This window comes from Mesoplodon mirus, assembly GCF_964341445.2.
Source record: "Mesoplodon mirus genome assembly, chromosome: 19".
NCBI classification, from domain to species: domain Eukaryota; kingdom Metazoa; phylum Chordata; class Mammalia; order Artiodactyla; family Ziphiidae; genus Mesoplodon; species Mesoplodon mirus.
In genome coordinates this window covers 47,402,292-47,416,376 of record NC_138995.1, presented here as the reverse complement: position 1 = coordinate 47,416,376, position 14,085 = coordinate 47,402,292, and the positions used below count along the sequence as shown (strand labels likewise).

Genomic DNA, 14,085 nt, shown 5'->3' with positions numbered 1-14,085 from the left:
CCCAGGATGGCTTTGAATATGTGTTTCCCCCTTGCAGTTAACTTGGAGACCATGTGTGCTGATGATCTGCTATCAGTTCTGTTGTATTTGCTTGTGAAAACAGAGATCCCTAACTGGTAATATTTTTTGTTAAAATGCTTTTTCAAAATGGCAGCACTATACTGGGGTGGTTTTTGTGTCACTCTAGGAAACTGAGTGCCCCTTATGAGCCAGGCACTGCCCTGCCTTCGTCCTGCAAGGGGTGGCTGTCATTCCATGTACAGATGGGGAAACTGAGGCCCAGTGAGCTTACGTTTCTCATTCTGGAGCATGTGGCTAGTCAGTGGCTGAGCGGGAAGCAGACTCCAATTCTGTCTGGCTCCAAAGCCCATCCTTTTCCCACAGAAATGCAAGTTCCCTGTATATTTACCAGCTTTCTAAAAACTAGCCCATTCCAGGAAAGTCGCAAGTAGCTTTACTTATTTTCCTAATTGTGCTCCTTCTAAATAAAGATCCAGGGACAAGCAGCCCTGGCTCCCAGGAGCTAACCAACTTGATGACGAAGCCAATAGCATTGTTTCTGCCGAAGTGTTAATTGGGTATACAACAATAAAACTTTTTTCTTCCTTTTATTAGGATGGCAAATTTGAGTTATATCAAAAACTTCAGATTTAGCAGCTCAGCAAAAGATGAACTGGGATACTGCCTGACCTCAGTTGAGGCTGCAATTGAATATATTCGGCAGGGAAGCCTCTCCGTTAAGCCACTGGTAAGCCCTCCCTCCTTCTCTGCCCTTTCTTTGTGGGTGTCACGGCGTGTGTGATGGGGTTCTCAGGGTGGTGTGGGGGAGGGGCAGTCAGAGATGCTCTCCCGAGAGAATGGGGCCTCAGCCCAGTAAGTGAACACTAGCCCCCCGTAGGTTGTGAAAGTTTGCGCGTTATCTTGTCTTTCACATTGTTGATGTGCTTCATTAATCCTTGTCATCCTCAAAAGCACACGGGCAGAAGGGGAAGCTAGAAGTGGTGAATTGGGGTATCCTGATCACGATGGGCAAGAGATGAGATTACTAACGTCTGCAGTTTTCAGGACTCAGTGGCCCTATTATTATTTTCTTAGTTGGTTGGTGAGCTTTGGCTAGTGGAGGCGATTATGTTCCCATGAGAACTGTGAGACTCTTGAACCAAGATTGCACTGCTGGCTTATTTCACTGCCATACCAACCAGCAAAACGTGACAGTATTCACAGAAATTGCAAAGTTGAAATCAATCGAATGAAGAGATTTCTGTATTAAAAACCAAGAGTCCTGGGACTTCCCTGGTGGTGCAGTGGTTAAGAATCTGCCTGCCAGTGCAGGGGACACGGGTTCGAGCCCTGGTCCAGGAAGATCCCACATGCTGTGGAGCAGCTAAGCCCGTGTGCCACAACTACTGAGCCTGCGCTCTAGAGCCTGCGAGCCACAACTCCTGAGCCCACAAGCTGCAACTACTGAAGCCTGCGTGCCTAGAGCCCGTGCTCCGCAACAAGAGAAGCCACTGCCCCGCAACGAAGAGTAGCCCCCGCTCGCCACAATTAGAGAAAGCCTGCATGCAGCAACGAAGACCCAAGGCAGCCAAAAAAAAAAAAAAAAAAAAAAACACCAAGAGTCCTGAGGATTGAACTTGATCTTAATTTTCCCCTGATGTTAGAAGCTCCCAAAGTAATAAGTTGAAACACGTGGAAAAGAACATAGGCCTGTTCAGACAGGAACACTCAGGTACAAGCAGTTCCCTGAATTCATTTATTGTTAACATGTTTATGTATTTTCTAGTCTTTTTACTTGCCATGTATACTTTACATAATGGAAATTGTATTGTAGATAGCCTTGTATGCTTTTTCCCCAAAATGAATAGCTCTATTTTTTTCTGATTAGAAAACTATTTGCTTATAAATAATATGTGAAATATAAAAAGTAGCAGTGAAGACAACAAAAGCCTCCCATAAACACACTAGTTGGGGATGACTTATTAACATTTTGGTATATGTCTTTTTTCTGCACTTATACAATTATATTTTTAACCAGAATTTGAGCTTATGCTGCACTTGCTGGCACATAGCCCAACAGTATCACGGTGCTTGCTGAAGAATTAAGTTCTGCTCTGATTTGATTGCCCACACACATACGCAGGTGAAATTAGAGGCTGTGCATCTCATCTCAGATGTGGCTGGCTGCGACTCTCATGAAAAGTTGTTTCTAATTTAGGGGGAACTCATTAACATTCTAGAATGCACACGTGTGTGTTCACGGGCCCCTCTGCGTACACACAGGTCTGCAGAGTCAGAAATGCCACTCAGGGCTTCCCTGGTGGCGCAGTGGTTAAGAATCCACCTGCCAAGGCAGAGGACACGGGTTCGAGCCCTGGTCCGGGAAGATCCCACATGCCGCGGAGCAACTAAGCCCGTGCGCCACAACTACTGAGCCTGTGCTCTAGAGCCCGCGAGCCACAACTACTGAGCCTTGCGTGCATGCCGCAACTACTGAAGCCGGCACGCCTAGAGCCCGTGCTCCACAACAAGAGAAGCCACAGCAATGAGAAGCCTGTGCACCGCAACGAAGAGTGGCCCCAGCAACTAGAGAAAGCCCGCGCCTAGCAACAAAGACCCAGTGCAGCCAAAAATAAAATAATAAATAGATAAATTTATAAAAAAAAAAAGACATGCCTCTCACTTCCAGAGTTGGGCAGCAAGATTTCTTAGTTTAAGTTGTCTTCTGTGAGGTTCTAGGAACACGTATTGTTCCCATGGTGCCTGAGGAGGTTTTCCATCATGGCTGCCCTTCTGGTTCTTTCCCTCTGATGGGTCTCCCCTCCTGGACCCACTACCCTGCAGAGGACTTGCCTGATGCTCCTTGCTGGGGCCAGGGGTGCCCCTTGTCACCTGGAGGGAAGTGCCCACCTCTTGAAGGTGCTCCCGTCCCCTTGCTGCACCCATCCTGTACCACAGCCATCCTGCTTTCTTACTTTCCGTGGCATGTAGGCAGGAAGTCCAACGCTTGAAGGCCTTTGGCCAGAGAGTAAAGAGGTGGTTGACCAAACACTAACAGCTTCTCACACATACTTTTCCTTCAGAAAATATTCCAAGTGGGATTGTGGCAGTGTTTGAGGGGTGGCCCCTCTTGTGCTGGTGTTGGTTTGAGTCCAGCCCTTGGGCAAGTCTGTTTGTCTCTCTGAGCCTCTGTCCCTCCTGTCTACCCTGGGGATCGTGTCATGTATTTCCCCCTTGCCAGGTGGTTGCGAGGATCAAATGGCATATTTGGAAGTGCCTTTGCGAAGTGTGAAGTGATACAGATGCCCTTCCTTGATCTTGCAACACCTGCATCTGGATGTCTCTGTTTCCTGGCTCTCTGGTGCATCCTGCATGGATAGCCCCAAGGATGGCTGTTAGCTTGGGTGGGCAAAAGGGGGGGACACAGCCCAGCGCGCCCCTCTTGTCTGGGCTGTCAGACCCTGGTCCTGCCCTCCCGGATTGGAGGGTGGTTGGTCCCCCTGGACTTGCGACAAGGTTGCATCATCCTCTCTGCTGGCCATGGAGCCCGAGCCTTGGGTCTTGAGTGGGTCATGCCTGAGAGGTGTCCTTTTACCTTTATGGACAGAGCAGGTGTTGTGGCTTCCTTGTCTTTTGTGATGCCAGTGTTGGGATTCCATCTGTGGCATTGCCTGTGCCTTAGCGCAGTTCCATCTAGGAAAGTGCGAGGCCACGGCTGCTTGTTGGTATTGATAGAATTTCCCGGGGAAAGAGCCCAAGTGTATCTCCACACAGCAGGTGAAGTTTCTGAAAAACATTAAGGACTAAGTGTTAGGAAATCAAATAATGTTTTACTATTGACTCTTTATATACTATAATGTAGTTTCGCAGAAATTTTCTCCCCAAGACATAATCATACTTGAGATGACCGTAAACATTCTTTAAGCATGTTCACTAATGAAGACTTGAGCTTTTTTGAAAATAACCATTACTGGGATGACTCTAGATTTACCTTTGTGGACAGAAAAAAATGGAGGAGAACCTTGAAAGGATCTCCGCCCTTCTCTGCTCCAGCTTTGCAGGTCTTTTTCACATTACTGGGCTTCCAGTAAATAGTATTTACCCTTTTCCCGAATTGATCTTAGCTTATATGCTATGTCTTCTGGTTGTTCATTCTTCCCTGAGCAGTCAGTCCTGGAAGACCTGCCTCCTTTCCTCAGTGCCCTTCAAACAGTCACCTAAGTGGAGGAAAGAGCCCCAAATTTACCTGAACGATAAGGTCTTTGATGTTTCTCTGATGTACAGCTCAGCTGTAAATTCCTGAATAAAACAGGTTGATCTCTTTACATAGCGTATACCGACTGGGAGCAAAGGTGGCTCTACGTCTGAGGGTTGGTGTTTGTTTGCCAAGACAGCCCCATGAGGGCGGCTGGCATGAGGGGCCCTGCTTGGCAGTGGACCCCAGAAATGCTGCCAGCTCTGTGTTTAACTGGACCTCTTCATCAGAACCTAGGGGGCCACAGAGAGAAATGTTCCCATAATTTTCTCAGGGTTTGGTGAGTTCTTCTGGCAGCAGCTGGCTGGAAACAATTCCATCTGTCTCCCACCAAGATTCTTTTCGAGGAAGTTAATTTGTTACCAATTTAGTCACAGGTGCTCAAGTGAGCATTGAAGTGTCTCATTAGAAATGATTTCATAGAGAAAGGATACATTTTTAGATTTCTATATCTAGGTAAAAATTACCTGCACTATAAAGACCCGAGTTTATTCATTGGGGTGGACCCCATATTTTATTGGACTTTGGGCCAGTGGCCGTGTTCTCTGATGTTTTAGTAAGTATGTTCAAAAAGCAGGACCCTTCTCTCTCTTGCTGGTTCACACTGGGAAGGGTAGACCAGCCTGTCACATGGTTCCCCTGTCTGTGGGCCCAGGTAACATGCAGCGGACAGGGCTCTGCAGGCATTAGGACAGATGTTTTGAGAGGAGGGGGAGGCCGGGACAATCCAGGTTTCCACGTGGGGGATGGTGCTGTGTGCATGCCACATTTCACACTTAGAGATGCCACATTCCACACACACACACACACACACACACTCACACTCACTCACACACACACATCATGCTGCCCCCTCCCAGATTCCTGCTGGGAAGCTGTCCGCAGAGCCCCACGTCCTGGAGAGGCAGACAGGGAGCCCCTCTCCCAGCCTGATGAGGGTCTGTTGTGCGGCTCCCTGGGGGCGGGGAGAGGCCCTGCCGGTCCTGTTTTGTGGGAAACAGCAGGGATCCTTCCTGGGTCCTCTGTTTTCAAGAATCTGCAGTGACAGTGCATGACGTGTGATAAAACGGATTGTCGGCTTTTCCTGCAGGAGTCTGAGGGATTTGGCGACCGACTGTTCCTTAAGCAGAGAATGAGCTTGCTGTCTCAGATGACCTCAACTCCCATTGACTGCTTGTTTCAGGTAAGACACGCAGAGGTCCTGCGGGCACAGATGTGTGAGGGGCTCTCCATCCTCCCACACCTCTGTAGAATCTATCAGGGTGGTCTGCGTAGTTCAATGCAGGAGTTCGTTTTGTGCTTGAGGGAGTGATAGGGATGCTGGATCAGCTCGGCTGCCCATCTCCCCCGACGTGAGCCACGCTGTAGCCCTGCTGGGCAGCATAGCGAGGGCACCGGGCCCTGCGTCTGGGACCCTCTGCCCGGCTGTCCTCCTCTCCCCATTTGGCGAAACATGGCTGGTCCTTCCCAGTCAGCTCAGTGGCACCTCACTGGCAGCTCTGCCAGAACTGATGCCTCTTCTCGGCTCCGGGAGCCCCAGTTACAGATGTTTGTGTGAGTGTGCTGGGCTGGGAGCAAGGTGGTGGTCTGATCCTCAGGCACAGGCAGGTGGCTCCTTCCTCAGATCTGATCTACTGCTGGGAGGCTGGCGAGGTTCCCTACGAGGCAGTCGTCAGAGGGCCACCTGGGGCCAGAGCAGGTTCCATGGAGGACCCAGAGCTATGCACCCCTCAGAACATCTCACTCCCTGTGGGGAATACATCCAGGCTTCACAGGGGTGAGCCCTGCAGGTGTGCTTGTTGATGGGGTCTTGTGATAATTACAGCTGTTCTGCAAACCAAGGCTCTATTAGATTACAAGAAGATTTGACCCTTTAATGAGGGGTCAAAATCTACACCAAGGCTCAGGATGTATTGCCCCCTCCCCACTCCTGTTGCTCTGGAAATTTTGTCATATTGTTGTTTCTTTAGTTTTGGAAAAACCCTAACATTTATAAAAATAAAAGAGAGTAGTACAGTGAAGGAACTCCTGCGTAGCCATCTCCCAGTCCTGTTTCATTTCTATCCCCCCGCCCCACTTTTCCCCATCCACCCAAATTATTTTGAAACAAGTCCCAGAGAGCAAGTTGTTTCATCCATCCATACGTAGATGTGTGTTTCTGTAAGGATGCTCAGAAAATTCACAGCTTAGAGAGTGAACAGTTCCTTCATATCAATAGTGCTTTTGATGTCACTTTTTAGCACATCGCATCAGGTAACCAGAAAGAAGTGGAAAGACTTCTGAGCCAGGAAGACCAAGATAAAGATGCCGTCCAAAAGATGTGTCACCCTCTGTGCTTCTGTGATGACTGTGAGAAACTCGTCTCTGGGTACGAGGGTCCTATGTGGGCTCAGCGCCAGGAAGGGGGAGACTCGGGGCCTGGGCGGAACTTTCCCACTTGTTTGCTGTGAGATTTGGAATAAGGAACTTATCCTCGCTGCACTCTGCTTCCTCTGCCATGAAGTGGAGAGAGTAACGTCTGCCCCCTTGGAGAATCAGGTGGAATAAAGATTGTAAACATACCTGGCACCCTGCTCGGCTGCTTTACCAGGGGAGGTGGGCAGAGGGCGTGCCCCAGGCTCGGAAAGTGGGTTTTAGGATGGAAGGACTGTCAGCTCCTGCCTGTAACCTTTCTGGTTTCCCCTTATCCTTATAGGGCTCTTTTGCTGGTTGTCAAGGCCTGGAGGGGTGGGCGGGGAGAGAGGCCCTGCGGAAGTCAGGGCTTCTTGCTCTCTGGGACACGGTAGAGGAGACCCAGGTTGGATCATACCCAGAGATCTGCCTTCTTGTTCCAGGACCCTGGTGTATTTCTCTGTATCCTCTTTCTCTTTTAGGAGGCTGAATGACCCCTCCATTGTCACTCCATTCTCCAGAGACGACAGGGGTCATACACCGCTCCATGTGGCTGCCCTCTGCGGTACGTGGGCAAAGGGATGGGGCCGAGGGTGGCCCTGCAGAGAGAGGGTGGCTGCTGGGTCTTACCGTGTGGATGCTTGGTACTGCCCCTGGGCTTGTGGTCCAGCCAGGGAAGGCTTGAATCTGAACTATGAGAATGGCCTCAGAATTGGGGTTCTTATATTCCTCCTTTAAAAAATATAACTTTACTGTCTTTATTTTTTTTTTAAACATTCTTTTCCAGTATGGTTCATCATAGGATATTGAATATAGTTCTCTGTGCTATACTGTCTTTTAAAGTGCACATGCAAAAAAAAAATGTGCGCATTCAAGGTAGAAAACACAAACACAAACATCTGTAGTTTCACCCGCCATCCTTCTGTCTCCCAGAGATCATTTTGATTCATGACTGTCTGAAATGTCAGCATGCTTGTGAGTGTGTGTGTATAAAATAGATGATGCTGTGGGGATCATACTTTTCTGTACAGTGCTTTTTTCACTCGGCGACACGTAAGAACATTTCTCCATGTCAGTATTTTTTTACTGGTTGCACAATATTCCATCCTGTGGATTGATGCACCATGGACTCTTCTGTGGACGTCTAAGGCTCTTTTCTCCTACCTTCTGTGGCTGGGGGCTGGACTGGAGCCGAGTCCCCTCCAGGGGCTACCCCAGAGTGTTTGGAATCTGGAGGCAGAAAAATGCCTCCCGGCGTGTCTCGTGCCAGAGGATGAGAGGGTGAAATAATGCCGTGGCTTCGCTTGCAGGGTTTGGAAAGCCCGCTTTCTTCCCTTCTGTTCTGTAGGGCAGGCATCCCTCATCGACTTGCTGGTTTCCAAGGGCGCGGTGGTGAACGCTACAGACTACCATGGCTCCACCCCGCTCCATCTCGCGTGTCAGAAGGGCTGTCAGAGCGTGACGGTGAGCAGCTGGGCTCACACTGGCTGGCTCTGCGCGCAGCTTTGCAGGGCTGGCCCCTCCTGTGTTCCACGCTGGCTCGGTCGGGCCGCAGGGAGGGCTGGGGTCTCAGGCACCTCGCCGAGGGTCTGCTGGGCAAAAGCTGTTAGGTGTAGATTTGAAATGTCACGGTAATATGGGGGAAGAAGGGTGGGGCCGTAGATTTTTTTTAATCTCTAAACTTTTTATTTTTGTATCATACTTTTTAATAATGAGACAGGATTTTCCTTCACCGACCCCCAAGATACTAGAAGTATTTTAAATAGGGCCTCAAGATGGACTTTCCCGTAGACTTAATACCTACCGATGAGAAGACGGGCCAGAAGCTAGAAAGGCAAAATTATTTTGCCAATCAGTGATGTTTCAATTTCAGCTTAAGTTGTTTGGTACATAAAGTGCCTCAGTTACTGCTAGTGATTGATGGGGGTTGTTTTTCTTTCTTTCTTTTTTCTTATTTTAACTTTTATTGGAGTAGAGGTGATTTACAATGTTGTGTTAGTTTCAGGTATTCAGCAAAGTGAATCAGTTATACATAAACATATATCCACTCTTTTTTTTTTAGTAATCTGTAAACTTTCTATCAGGAAGGATGAGAGTGATGATAATATTTTTGCTTTGGTTTTTTTAAATTTAAAAAATTTTTTGTTTAAAAGTATAGTTGATTTACAGTGTGTTAGTTTCAGGTGTATAGCAAAGTGATTCAGTATATATGTGTGTGTGTATATATATATAATGTATTTCTCTCTCTATATATAGTATATATTCCTTTTCAGATTATTTTCCATTATAGGGTTGATATAATTTTAATCGTAGTGTAAGTAGATAAGGTTGAAAATGGAGACCAGCGACTTCCCGCTGTGAGGCTCTAGGCCGTGCTCCTGAGGAAGTGCTCCTGAGGAAGTGCTCCTGAGGAAGCGTGCCTGCACTGCCGGGCTTGCTGGTGCTCACTGCTCTCCCCTCTCCTTTGGAAGCTGCTGCTGCTGCACTACAAAGCCAGCGCCGAAGTGCAAGACAACAACGGCAACACCCCTCTGCACCTGGCCTGCACCTACGGCCACGAAGACGTAAGTGGTCCTTGCTGTGCCGAGGGCGGCCGTGTTTACCCTTTCTCACAGAGAAAAGTGAATTTCTAGTTGGTTCAATGTCATATTTTATGTTGACAGTTATTGGAACATTTGGCATATAATTTTTTTAATTAAAAAATTTAAGAACACATTACAGATGCTGTATTGAAATAACAGAAATCTAAAACATAATTGTCTTTTCCTGAAATGAAATCATGTGCATTCATCCCCACTACCATCTGCTTCTTACCTTTCTTCATACTCAATTTTTATGTTTTACATTTTTAAAGAAATATCAAGGAATTTCATCATTTCCGTGTTTGCTTAATATTTAACTCTGTGTGTGTGTGTGTGTGTGTGTGTGTGTGTGTGTGTGTGTTATTTTTTTCCTAACCACCCTCTCTCGCTTCTCTCCATGGTAATATCCAGGTAGGTTTATACAGATGTGGGTTGAGCCTGGGTTAGGTGGTTGATGAGTGAAAACGAGATCATACCGTACACAATTTTATGCAGCTTATTTTCCTGACTTAATCATGGACATCCCATAGGTCAATAAATGTAGATCTAACCCGTTCTGTAATCGCTACACATAGTCTATGACGTGTGTTATGTCAGGGTCCTTAAGACCACTCCCTAGTTCAGTGGTTCGCTAGGAGGGCTCACATGATGAGCATATGGCTGTAGTCACAACCGTGATTTATTGCAGTAAAGGGACACAGAGCAAAATCAGCCAAAGGGAAGGTCCAAGGATGACGTCTGGAGGAAACCAGGTGCAGGCTTCCAAGAGCATCTCCCTGTGGAGTCGCTCAGGACAGCTTATTCCTCCAGTAACGAGTCGTTAACAACATGTGCAAAGTGTTTTCCTTCTGGGAAGTTCATTAGGGACTCAGTGCCCAAGATTTTGGTTGGAGGCTGGTCTTGTGAACACCCTTTTGCCTAGAACATTTCAACATTCCAGACTCCCAGAAGGACAGCAGGTGTTCAGCATAAACCACTGTTGGACAAACTAGGCCCAGTGAGCCCCTCTCATCAGTCAGGGGACTGTGAGAACACTCCCCAGTTCCAAGCTCCCAAGGAACATCGCAAGTCAAGGGGGCCAGCCTTGCAAGCAGGCCTTTCCAGTGATGGCAGTCTCAGACCTGCTCTGGTGACTCCTTTCTGCACATGATGTGTGACAATTTATTCAGCCATTTCTTATTGATTGGCAGTTGGGTTCTTTAAAAACAAAAACAAAAACGATGTGTCCTGATCAGGTGATCTGGAACCCTGGAGGTCTGATGTTCTGTTACTGTATGTTTGCTTGGCAGATGGTGCCTTGATCGAATTGGGACGTGGGCCGAGGCTGCGGGCTGCACAGATCTGCCCGAGGCCGGGCGTGTGAGTTCACAGTGGGCTTTTCCATTCTGTTTGCAGTGTGTGAAGGCTCTGGTCTACTATGACGTGCAGTCCTGCAGACTAGATATTGGTAACGAGAAAGGAGACACTCCCCTGCACATTGCTGCCCGCTGGGGTTACCAAAGCATCATAGAGACGTTGCTACAGAACGGAGCGTCCACAGAGATCCAGAACAGGCTGAAGGAAACGCCCCTCAAGTGTGCGTTAAACTCAAAGGTAGCCTTTTTCATCTCGGAGCAGCAGTATGACTTTAAACAATATCAGCATCCGCAGCTTAGGTCTTGGCTGTGCTCTTCAAACTGGGCATTAGTCCCCAAGGCTAGAACTTGGCCGCATCCTCTCTGCTGCACTCGGGACCTGGTCGTTCATGGGTTTTACCTATTCATCTTATTTTCCATCTTAGTAGGTGTTTTTCTCAGTGTCATGCCAAGAGCTGTTCCGAGCAGAGTTTGCCCCGGCCTCTGAATGCTGTTGGTTTCTGGGCAGGTGGAGTGAGAGGAAATGGGACGGTGGCTCCGGCCGGGAAGAGCGGGGACGGGGTGTTGGAAGCAGCAAGCATCAGCTCTGTTTTCCTGTTCATTCACCCTCAGCGCCTAAAACTTTATTCTGATTTGGCCAACTTCGAAAATCGTTGGGTGTAATTTCCTTCGTAAATGATTCAGTAATGAACTACTAGCCCGTCCGGCTGGTAATTTCTGGAAGCACGTAGTTTGGGGCCACATGTCGTGCACTGCTTGCTCATGAGCAGCTGGGGAGTGAAGGGAGCTTCCAGAGGCCAGGCCTTCCCAGCAGCAGCTCTGTTGAAGGGGTGTCCTCAGAGAAGCGTGTTTGGCCAACTAGCCAGAGGAAGCCTAGGGCCACGTGTGACGGCCATCCGAGGTCCTGATGCCCAGAGCATCCCGGCTAGTGACTCACAGAGGTGATGCCGTTTTAATACAGGTCTCCAAGTGTCTCCCTTCGTACAGGCCCTACTTTCTGCCTCTTGATGTTTTATAATTTCCAGTCCTCTTCTAGGGAGTTCTTTTAGTTTGTTCATGTCTTCTTCTAGGAGTAGCACAGTTTCTGTTTTTAAACCACTTTACTGAGGGGTGATTGGCGTACAAAAAGCTGTACGTATTTAGTGTATACAACTTGATGAGCTTGGAGACAAGTCCACACCCATGAGACCAACACCACAATCTGTGCCATAAATACATCCATCACCTCCAGAAGTTTCCTCCCGCCCTCTTTATTTATCGATTATTATTATTATTTTGTGTGTGTGATAAGAACACAACATAAGACCTGTAGGAGTGTGGGGTTTTTTTGGGGTTTTTTTTGCGGTACGTGGGCCTCTCACTGTTGTGGCCTCTCCCTTTGTGGAGCACAGGCTCCGGACGTGCAGGCTCAGCGGCCATGGCTCATGGGCCCAGCCGCTCCGTGGCATGTGGGGTCCTCCCGGACCGGGGCACAAACCCGCATCCCCTGCATCGGCAGGCGGACTCTCAACCACTGCGCCACCAGGGAAGCCCAGAAGTGTGGTTTTTGAAGGTTTAAATCCCTGCTCCTGACCCAGGGGCCTCAGCTGCCCATGCCCTCACGGGGTCTCAGCTTTGTAGCAGCCAGAGCCACGGAACTGGGTGATACCGCCCTTGGCCTGAGATGCCCATGAGGGGCTGAGGGCACCTCTGCACTGGAGCTTCTCCAGAGGCCCTTCCAGAGGGAGCTCTGCCGACACAAGGAGCAGACGGCCTTCTGGGCTCAGCTCCAAGCTGGTCCCACTTAAGGCCCGTGGCTGCCAGTGGAAAGATCATGCTTCAGGGCTGTGGACCACCAGCCCAGGCTGGATGAGGCAGCCTTTGGGGCCCCTCTGTGCCTGGGCTTCCCTTGTCCGCTGAGCCCATTCGTGGGGAGCACTGGCTCCTGCTGTTGAATTTAGCGTGGTCCTGAGTAGGTTCCCGCCTGCTCTGGGCCTTGGTGTCCCCCCGTCTCTCTGAGGGCCTGGTTGGGCCGCGCGGCTTTCTGAGGAGGTGGATGCAGTAGGGCCATAGGGGTGATGAGACCTTGGCGACCCATCTCAGTACTTTTCGCGTCCCCTTTGGCCTCCTAGATTCTGTCCATGATGGAAGCCCACCATCCGTCCTTCGAGAGGGGGCAGAAGTCTTCAGAGGTAAGAGAACGGGGCTGCGCTTGCCGGCCCTACTTGAGACCAGCCTCTGTCGGGCCCTCACCCACCCCTCACCGGGCTCCCTGGCTGCAGGTGCCCACGCGGCCCCCTCAGTGCTCCGTGGATTCCATCAGCCAGGGCTCCTGCGCCTCCAGCTTCTCCTCCGCCTCGCTGAGCTCCAGGCAAGAGGAGCCCAGAAAGTTCTACAGGGAGGTGAGGCCCCCGGACCGGAGGGCAGAGAGGGGTGGGGGGCGGCCTGCATTCCGGGGGCCAGTTAGAGAGCCGCTGGGGCAGCGTGTCTGCTGTGGCGAAGGTCAGCGCCCTCGAGGGGAGCCCGGCCAGCCTCACCCTGCTTGCCCTTCCTGGACGGACGTGTGTGTGTGTGTGCGTGTGTGTGTGCGTGTGTGTGTGTGTGTGTGTGTGTGTGTGTGTGTGAGAGAGAGAGAGAGAGAGAGAGAGAGAGAGAGATGGGAGGGGGGGTATTCTAAGAAAAGTACAGGTAAAGTCACCTGTAGGTCCACTGCTTTAAGATCATTTTACGAAGTAAATTCTCTGCCCTTATCTCCCGCTCCGTCAGCATCCCTGTTAACCTGATGTGTCTCGTTCTTGACTTCCTGCAGAGTTTATGTAGACGTGTACATGTTCTCACACATTGCGTTTTGTAAAAGCTGACTCATAGCCTGTTTTGTTTGTGTGTTTTTTTCCATCTAACCTACCTTAGACCTTGTCCATTGTCAGCCCACAGAGCAGACCATGGCGTGGATGTGCCCATCCCCTGCGGGTGGGGAGCCCTCACTGACTCCGCCCCGGGCTCCTCCTCCGCTGTCACCCCCAGGCTGTGACCTGCTCTTGGAGGACCCAGTAAGCCTAGCTCGATGCAGAACCGCAGCAAAGAAAGCCAAGAGGCGTGCTCCAGAGTCTAACAGAGGCCTGGAGTTGTTCCTAGGGGGGGTGCCCGCCCTCATGGTACCTGTAGCTGGCAGATAATGAGACCGGAATAGATGCAGTTCTGAAGGGTGGCTGCCCTCTTAGGAAGCGCTTGTGCTCCCAGGTGGCTGTCGTCCCACCGTGCCACATGAATGGCAGGTCATCTTATAGACCTTACGCGGAAGGTGCACGCCGGCCCCTCCTGGATGCCCTATCTGAACAACTTTGGGGATGTGTTGGAAAGATACTGAATGAGATCAAGAGACACATGAAAGCTACTAGGTTTTCAGAAGGTTGTTTTTATTATTTCTATTCTTCTTATTATAATTTTCCTTACATTCTTTTTCCTTTTATTAAGGTAGAAAAACTTTTAAGAGCCATTGCTGATGGAGACCTAGAAATGGTGA

At 49.5% G+C, this 14,085-nt stretch overlaps 1 protein-coding gene across 12 annotated transcripts in view; it reads left to right on the top strand.

Annotated features, from left to right (window-relative positions):
* Positions 1–14,085, top strand: part of ANKRD27 (ankyrin repeat domain 27) — a gene marked incomplete at its 3' end in the record, with an annotated part of 54,490 nt that overhangs the window by 23,129 nt on the left and 17,276 nt on the right. For 8 of the 12 annotated variants that reach the window (XM_082608114.1, XM_082608113.1, XM_082608116.1 and 5 more), the window contains 12 exons: positions 38–116; positions 616–748; positions 5,346–5,438; positions 6,496–6,623; positions 7,129–7,211; positions 7,995–8,110; positions 9,118–9,210; positions 10,624–10,821; positions 12,695–12,754; positions 12,845–12,964; positions 13,490–13,612; positions 14,037–14,081. In XM_082608114.1, the coding sequence (XP_082464240.1) occupies positions 38–116; positions 616–748; positions 5,346–5,438; positions 6,496–6,623; positions 7,129–7,211; positions 7,995–8,110; positions 9,118–9,210; positions 10,624–10,821; positions 12,695–12,754; positions 12,845–12,964; positions 13,490–13,612; positions 14,037–14,081 (1,271 nt within the window). The remainder of the gene's footprint in view (positions 1–37; positions 117–615; positions 749–5,345; positions 5,439–6,495; positions 6,624–7,128; positions 7,212–7,994; positions 8,111–9,117; positions 9,211–10,623; positions 10,822–12,694; positions 12,755–12,844; positions 12,965–13,489; positions 13,613–14,036; positions 14,082–14,085) is intronic. The other 4 variants (XM_082608118.1, XM_082608112.1, XM_082608111.1 and 1 more) reach the window with 2 other exon arrangements.